The sequence below is a fragment of the Blastomyces gilchristii genome, assembly GCF_000003855.2.
Source record: "Blastomyces gilchristii SLH14081 genomic scaffold supercont1.61, whole genome shotgun sequence".
Classification (NCBI taxonomy): domain Eukaryota; kingdom Fungi; phylum Ascomycota; class Eurotiomycetes; order Onygenales; family Ajellomycetaceae; genus Blastomyces; species Blastomyces gilchristii.
This window is the reverse complement of record NW_003101622.1, coordinates 12,269-21,757: the sequence shown is the minus strand read 5'-3', so window position 1 is coordinate 21,757 and position 9,489 is coordinate 12,269. Positions and strand designations below refer to the sequence as shown.

Below are 9,489 nucleotides of genomic sequence, written 5' to 3'. Positions count from 1 at the left end.
GTTTGCTCCTTAGAACTTCAAAGAACTGGAAGAAAAGATGAAGTTCAAAGTCAATTCTAGAACTGAAGAGAAGAAGTCAAGCCAGTTAAACTTCCCAACCGCAAGCTCAAAACGAAGGAAACTCTAAATTATCTAAAGTTCTTCAAACTCCATTCTCCAGTGAAATGTAAACAGAATTTTGATTCCTCAACCTCCTGTTTAGGATTAGAGAATTGAGAAATGATCTGATGATACCTAAATATAATGCAAAGCAGTTGAGATTTCCTACTTTCAGAACAGTTATAATCTACCTATCTAAGATAGAGAATAGATTCTTCTCTACTCTCTTTTAGTATGAATATACAACAAAAACAACAAAAAAAGTTTAAAAACTCTTCAAAAATCACATTTATTCAAAATAATGTGAATAGAAACTCAAATTGCATTTATTCTTGTCTTCAAATTGCATTTGAATAAAAAGTTGATTTTATACTGCTTCAGGAGCTGAATTTTGATGCTGAGCAAAAATATGTCATTTCTCATTCAAGCTACTACTGCTTTTTACCTCAAAAGTCTGAGATAAAGTCAAGAGTAGTGATCTATGAAAGAAAGAGATCAAGATATCAATTTAATCTAAGATCTGATATCATGTCTGACCCTGATATTCTGATGAGTGATATTATAGATAAAGAAAATGAGTTTGATACTATACAGCTCATAAATATCTATAATGAAAAGTCATTGAAGAAAAATAACAATATCTGAACAATTAATAGAGGATTTCTGAAGATAACTTTATCAAGAAACTCTATAATTGCAGGAGATTTCAATGCACATCATCTCTGATGAAATTCAGAATGCAAGAGAGCAGTGAGAGCTGATAATCTGATTGAATGAATCTTTGAGCATTCAATAGATTTGATTAATAAGTCTGATCAACAAACATTCTTTAGAAAAGACATGAAACAGAAGTCTATTATAGATCTAACATTCATGTCATAAAATCTAATGAAAAGAAGACTTGTAAACTGGTTTATTGATTCAAATGAGACATCAGAATCAGATCATGAGATTATTCAATTTGATATTGAACTGAGTGAAAAATAAATGAGTGAAAATCCTCTTCTCTCTAATCAGTATAACTTTGAAAAAGCTGATTGAAAAGCAGTTGAAGAAAGCATAAAACTGTTAAAATCTGAAAGACAGAATGAGCTATATTGAAATTCTGGTCAAGAGATCTCAAATGAAATGCTTAAGAATAGAGTGAAGCTTATTACATCTATTATTCTAACAAGTGTTAGAGATAATATTTCAAAAAGAAAATCTTCTGAGTATTCAAAACCTTGATGAAATGAGAATATCTCATCTAAAAGAAAAGAATTAGCTACTGCTAGAAGAGATTGAAAGAATGATGTAATATCTGATAAAGAGTTCAAAGCTGTCAGAAATGAATATTTTTCAGATATTAAAAGAGCTAAAACAGACTGCTGGAATAAATTTCTTAAAGAAGTACAAGAAAAGAAAGTTTTTAAAGCTTTTAACTATACTAAAACAAGAAGTGTAGCAAAACTTTCAGCTCTAGAATATGAGTTTCAGAATGAATCATATACAGCAAACTCTTTTGAGAAAAAATGTCAAGCTTTTATGAGAATTCTCTTTCAGAACTCACCAGATTCAGATTCAGATTCAGAGAAAGAGAATATATCACTTCTCAACTACATTGATGAAAATGACTGGGAATGGCCTGATCTTACACAAGATGAATTAGAGTCAGCTATCTTCTCAAGTTCTGTTAAAACTGCTGCAGATCCTGATTCAATTAATCACTTGATTATTCAAAATACATATTCCTACTTAAAGAATGAATATTTTGAGCTCTTTTTCAATCTCTTGAAAAATGAATATCATTCTGAATGCTGAAGAGAAGTCACTGGAGTGATTCTTGCAAAATCTAATAGAAAAACTTCAATTCCTAAGTCATATAGAGTAATATCTCTATTGAACTGTCTAGGAAAGGTTTTAGAAAAGATAATAGCTACTCAACTATCTTTTATAAGCTCTATAGATGATTCTCTTTTATTCAGTGAATAAATGAGAGATAGAAAACAGTGTTCTGCAATTGACACTGTTCTCTCAGTTATTCATGATATTCAAATAGCAAAGCATGAGAGTCTGGTCTCAACTGCAGTTTTTATTGATATAAAAGAAGCATTTGATCATGTTTCAAAGTCAAAGTTAATTCAGACATTGAAGATATTAAAACTGTCACTTTCTCTAATAAAATGAGTTAACTGTTTTATATCTAAAAGAATTATACAACTTTTCTTTGATGAAATGAAATAAGACAAGACTGAGATAAAAATAGAAGTATCACAGAGATCTTCAATCTCACTCATTTTATTTGCAATATACACTGCATATCTATTCAAAAATAGAAATATGAGAATAGTGTGATCTTCAAGTTATGTGGATGATATTGATCTAGTCTACAGCTCAAAAACTATTAAAGAGAATTTGAAAGTAATTGAAGAAGCTGTAAAGAAAATCTTTGTTAGAGCAGATATTAATTAAATTCAATTTAATATGAATAAAACTGAGTTAATTCATTTCTTTTCTAGATTCAATGAGAAAGAACTATCTCTAACTCTTTTAAATAGAGAGATTAAACCCAGTGTAAATGTCAAATGATTAGGAGTATGATTAAACTCCAAGTTGAATTTTAAATATCATATTCAACAAAGAACTGTCAAGACAGAAAGACTATTGAACAACATAATCAGACTATCAAATACAGAGAGAGGTCTATCCTTTCAGGCTATGAAACAGTTATATATAGCCTGTATTACATCAGTAGCTGATTATGAAGTTCAAGTTTGATGAAATAATCAAGGGAATTTCACTGAACTCTTTCAAAGTCTGCAAAACAGAGTCTTGAGAAGAATTCTGAGAGTATTCAAATCATCTTCTATTAAAGCAATGGAAATTGAAGCTTCAATTTCTTCTCCTGCTATTAGATTTGAAAAGGCCTGTATGAACTATGCTCTGAGAGTTGTAAAGATGAGCTTAAATCATATAATCAGAGAAAGAGTCTCTTCTTCATTTTCATCAATTAACTCTGGAAATGAACTGGATTGAAATAGATTTCTTGATTGAAATGAAAATAATTCTTCAAAGAAAATATCTTCTCAACTGTACAGACTATGCTCTCTGATTAAAAATCAATTTTCTTCTTTAAATGTTGAAAAACTTGATCATGAGAAGTTATCTTTCTGAAGAAAAAAGCTTGAATCTCTTATAAACTTACAAATAAGTGAACTATCAAAAGAGAAAGAATATGAACAGCATTTGAAGAGAATTTCTACAATCAATATAAAAGACTCTATTCTGATTTATTCAGATGACTCAAAAAATGAGAACTTGAATAGATTAGGCACAGACATTGCTTATACTGAAGATAATATTAATTTTATCTCAGATTTCTGAAATCTAGACTCTGAATGTGAAGTCTTTGATGCTGAACTATTTGTAATAGTGAAAGCTTTCAAACTCATTGAAATAAAATCTCATAAAAGAGGAAATTGTTTGAAAGAGATATGAATATTCTCTGATAGTCAAGCTGCTTTAAAAAGACTTAGAAATAGTCAGATTCATAATGATCAAATGAATCTTGAACTGATCTTAAACTCTGTTTTAAAAATTCAAAAGAGAAGAATATCAAAACTGAGAATTCATCTGCACTAAGTTCCTGCTCATATGAATATTCATGATAATGAATTGACTGATTCAGCTGCAAAAAAGAGTGCAGAATTAAGCAGATCTATTCAAAAAATTATGTTCTGATCTTTTATAAAGAGAAAAATAAAAGAATCTTGTTTAGATAAGTGGAATGAAAGCTGGCAGAAACAAAAGAAGAGTATACATTATTCAAGATTTGAAATAAAACCCAAGTGAAAATCTTGTTCAATTAAATGTAAAAAGAAAATATTCTCATCTATAATACAGCTGAAACTAGAACATGACTATTTCAAATCTTATATACAAAGATTTGATGATAGATTTGACTCAATAGAATGCTCATTCTGCAATACAAATGAGAACCCTGAGTATATTATAATGCACTGTGTATTATATAATAGTCTCAGAGTCAGATTGAAAGAGAAGTATGATCTAAATCAATTAAATATGAGATTCTTATTCTCAACTGAGACAGGAATTAAATACTTAATAGACTTTCTATCAGAAACTCAAGCAGCTATAAGAAAATGGCTAAATTCAGAATTATCTGAATATGAAGAGGAGGAAATCAATCAGATATAGTCTGTTAAAACAGCTATACACTCTCTTTTAATAATTTGTTTTGTTATAGTCTCTCTTTACTTTATCTTTTTCTGTATCTTTTTCTTTCAATTTCTTTCTATCTATCTATTTAATGTGTCTATCTTTGAGACTGTGTTCTTTCTCTCTTTTCTTTTGTCATGATATTGTCAAATGATTTCAAAGTATTAAAAGATGTTAAAACACTGCAATTTGTAAACAGTTTTTGTATTCTGAGCTGGAATTTTCTGATTTTGCATATCTGAAATTGATGAATGTACAATAGTTAACTTTACAGACATAGAAAAAACCCTGAGAACTAAAGTTCTCAGGTAGATGTCATAGTCTCTGACTGCATACATCTATAATTGAAGAATAATAATAATAATAGTATACAGAGCTGTATATATACAGTATATACTGAACTGAGAGACTGTATAAGTTATAAATCAGCAGCAGTATCTCAGAAAGAGCTGTGTAGTATGAAAAAGCTATAACTCTCAGTTATATACACAGAGAGTGAATCATCACAGTAAGTGTATATACATTGTATAAAAGTAATACTTTTTAATAGCACTTAGTCTCTAATATTATAAAAATAAAGTCTCTCTGTGAGATCTGTTTTTATCAGAAGTCAGAGAATCTTATATTTTTTAAAATTATCTTCACATGTCTTATCTATAAAATCAATGAAGAGAATCATCAATTTCAGTATTCTATTCTTAATATTATTCAAGTGACAGCAGAGTTCATTCTAGCCATACTTTTTGAATGTATATTTTCTAAATATTCACATTTATACAGATATATACTGATTATTTATTAGATAATATTAAGATAATAGCTCATCACAGTTATGTTATTCTCACTATAAGAGATACACAGTTGATGATAAAGACTGTAAAGACTCTGAGAAGTAAGTATTTTAAGAATACTATAACTCTATAATCTTGATTTTTTTTATTTTTATTTTTTATTTTTTTTCTTTTTCTTTTATTTTTTTTTTTCATTGTGATTTTTTCTTGTTTTTGTTTTATTTTTTATTTTTTATTTTTTTTTTATATTTTATATTTTTTTCATAATTAAAATTATATGAATTATAGTCTGTGTTTAGAAAAGTAATGATATTTGATAATACTTTCTATTAAATTTTCAACAAATGAGTACTATGTTATGATATTATGTAAGTGAGAAGTGATTTCATAATCTTATTTAATATCATTCTCAATAATGAGATCAGAATGAAAATATGACTAAGAATTCAAATATATTCTTTATTCAGAACTAGATTTTTATTTGAAAAGTAAATCTGAGATCTTTAATATTTAAAATAATGTGATTTGAAATTAATATAATGAATATAAATTATGATCAGAAGTAATACTTTTAGATAATATAATAACTATAAAGTTTGATTCTGATTTCAGACACAGTCACACGGTCAGTTTAGTTCTTATTCTCAACTGAGATAGAAATTAAATACTTAATAGACTTTCTATCAGAAACTTAAGCAGCTACAAGAAAATAAGTGAATTCAGAAATATCTGAATATGAAGAGGTGGAAATTGATCAGATATAGTCTGTTAAAATAGCTATACACTGACTCAGTGACGTAGTAATTAACTACACTATTGTGAAGTCTTAATTAGCGGCCTTCCCCCCGGGGAATGAATGTTAAAAGAGAGCAGATTTGAACTCTGTGAGAGTCATCTTAATCACAGCTTTCACTGTTAAGTTATAAAACAGTATCAGAGATTCTCAGATACACTATAGTAAATCATTATCAAGCTTAAGATATTTATCTCAGAGATTTCTGAGCACTAATTCTCACTGATTATAGAATTAACAGTTCTCTGAGTACTTTAAATTAAATCAGTACTAGAGTGATTAAGATTTAGAGTATCTGCAGAATAGTAAATTATTATTAAGTTTAACTGATCAGATCTTATTTCTCTCACTCTAGACACTCACTTTCAGAGAATTGATATTTAAAAACTATCTAATTAGAACATCTCAGGTCTAGTAAGAATCTAGATAAGATGAGATTTAGATGCTTTTAATAGATGATTAATATAAATAAAACTGTAACAGTTAATTAATAGACTGAAATACTGAGATTAACAGCTGAAAGATTAGAAACTTAACTAGAATTGAGTAGCTCTGATATTATTCTTAGTGAGAATCTCACTTATAAGTAAGCTAGTTACAGAAGCTAGCTGAGTGACAGCTCTTTAGAGAGAATGATAATCTCTGAAACAGGTCTGAGAGAACAAAGACAGCGGTCAGTTATATAGAGTGTTAAAATATGTATATAGCTTAAGATATAAACTGCAGAGATCTTATTCTATAAATTTATCTTTAAGACTATATTCTCTTTTCCTTTATCATGATATTTTCAAATGATTTCAAAGTATCAGAAGATGTTAAAATACTGTAATTTGTAAACAGTTTTTGTATCTTGAGCTGAAATTTTCTGATTTTACATATCTGAAATTGATAAATGTATAATAGTTGACTTTATTATTATTATTATTATTCTTCAATTATAGATGTATGCAGTCAGAGACTATGACATCTATCTGAGAACTTTTAGTTCTCAGGGTTTTTTCTATATCTGTAAAGTTAACTATTATACATTCATCAATTTCAGATATACAAAATCAAAAAATTCCAGCTCAGAATATAAAAACTGTTTATAAATTACAGTGTTTTAACATCTTCTGATACTTTGAAATCATTTGACAATATCATGACAAAGGAAAAGAGAACACAGTCTTAAAGATAAATATATTAAATAGATAGATAGAAAGAAATTAAAAGAAAAAGATAGAGTAAAGAGAGACTGTAATAAAACAAATTATTAAAAGATAGTATATAGCTGTTTTAACAGACTATATCTGATTGATTTTCTCCTCTTCATATTCAGATATTTCTGAATTTAGTCATTTTCTTATAGCTGCTTGAGTTTCTGATAGAAAGTCTATTAAGTATTTAATTTCTGTCTCAGCTGAGAATAAGAATCTCATATTTAATTATTTTAGATTATACTTCTCTTTCAATCTTACTCTGAGACTATTATATAATACACAGTGTATTATAATATACTCAGAATTCTTATTTATATTACAGAATAAGTATTCTATTAAATCAAATCTATCATTAAATCTTTGTATATAAGATTTGAAATAGTCATATTCTAGTTTCAGCTGTATTATAGATGAGAATATTTTCTTTTTACATTTAATTGAACAAGATTTTCACTTGAGTTTTATTTCAAATCTTGAATAATGTATACTCTTCTTTTATTTCTGTCAGCTTTTATTCTACTTATCTAAACAAGATTCTTTTATTTTTCTCTTTATAAAAGATCAGAATATAATTTTTTGAATAGATCTACTCAATTCTGCACTCTTTTTTACAGCTGAATCAGTCAATTCATTATCATGAATATTCATATAAGCAGAAACTTAGTATAGATAAATTATCAGCTTTGATATTCTTCTCTTTTGAATTTTTAAAACAGGGTTTAAGATCAGTTTAAGATTTATTTGATCATTATAAATCTAACTATTTCTAAGTCTTTTTAAAGCAGCTTGACTATTAGAGAATATTTATATCTCTTTCAAACTATTTCCTCTTTTATAAGATTTTATTTTAATGAGTTTGAAAGCTTTCACTATTATAAATAGTTCAGTATCAAAGACTTCAGATTCACAGTCTAAATTTCAGAAATCTGAGATAAAATTGATATTATCTTCAGTATAGACATGTCACGCTCCCGGCCGCGCCAAGGCCTCATGGCGGTTCCACACGGGTCATTGCTTTCATGCGGATGATTTCATCCTGTCTGAACCAGTTCTCAACCACTCTATGACATTATTTGAATATATTATAGAAAGATTTGATTGATGAATATGAGAACCTCACTTCTATACAAGATCAGCAGATTACTCTTTCTTGACAGTGAGATGTTACTGAGGTATTACTCTGACTATTCTTACTCATGAAATAAGAGAAGAGTATTCACTCATTGTCTATATAAAATAACTAGATACTGGCTCTTCATCAAAGAAGTCAGTGATTCATTTTTCTTCTACTGAAATATATACAAGAGTTACTGTATTTCTCATACAATCTTCTTAGTATACTAAGTATCATATCTGTGATATTCTCACAATAACTCTGTAGTCTACAAGCTCACTATTCAAGCAAGATAGTCAAGCTCACTTATACAGCTTCTCAATAACTATCTCTACATGACACTGCTAACTAGTCATCACTTCAGTTCTGTCAGATTACAATTCAAATCACTCAATCTGATTACAAGTTTGAATCAGTCAAGCTCTATTAACAGATTAATATAATCTCACACACTCATACTGAGACTGATCTGATCTTACTCTCTGAGAGAAACTCTATATCATTCTCTAGAGTGTGTACATCTCTATCTCAGCAGAAATCTGAGATTTCTGAACTCACTGTATATTTTAATATGAGCTCTTCAATTATTCTATCACTGCTGCGGCCTCTACACATCTATATCTATTATGAAGATAGAGAGATTAAGATTGAAGATTCTTCAAGATATAAGAAAAACATATTATCTGAATTTCACAGCTTTATCTGTATTCTTGAACAGAAATTCTGCCTTAATCTGAGTCAGTATAATACTCATGAGGTATGAGTAATATACACTGTTAACCTTCTTGAAGACATCTCTGTGATTACTTGAGCTATCAAGAAGAGAGAGCTCAAGCATATTAATACTGTTATAACTTGAAAAGAATTCAAAGACTTTCTACTGAATTAAATCAAAGATTACTGCAACTGCAGCTTCACAGTAGTACAGTGATTCAACTTATTACATTAATAAGATGATAAGAGTTCTTCTGATTTCAATGCAAGATTTGAAGAATATTGAGAGAAATTAACTGATAATTTTAAATCAATTAAAAACACAGCTTTATCTTATGAAGCTGACTCATAAGATGCAGATAATAATATTATAGTATCAGAGTTCAGCAATCAATTACACTGAGCTTGTCATCTCATGCACGCCATTCTCCTGCCACCCGCCTCCACTACCTTAACGATACTGGGAAATAACAACAACCTCACAGCCATAAGGCGCCTGCAAAGCCGCTGTGGAAATAATGCAGGGAAGAGCGTGAAGCGTTATAACGTTGCACGATTCAA

At 28.5% G+C, this 9,489-nt stretch overlaps 1 protein-coding gene across 1 annotated transcript; it reads left to right on the top strand.

The window, feature by feature from the left end:
- Positions 1–4,874: 4,874 nt before the first annotated feature.
- Positions 4,875–5,209, top strand: BDBG_18093 (uncharacterized protein; the record flags this gene model as incomplete). Its single annotated transcript, XM_031725679.1, has 2 exons — positions 4,875–5,066; positions 5,120–5,209. Coding segments are annotated over 2 exons (281 nt in total), but the record flags the coding sequence as incomplete, so codon positions are not given.
- Positions 5,210–9,489: the final 4,280 nt, after the last annotated feature.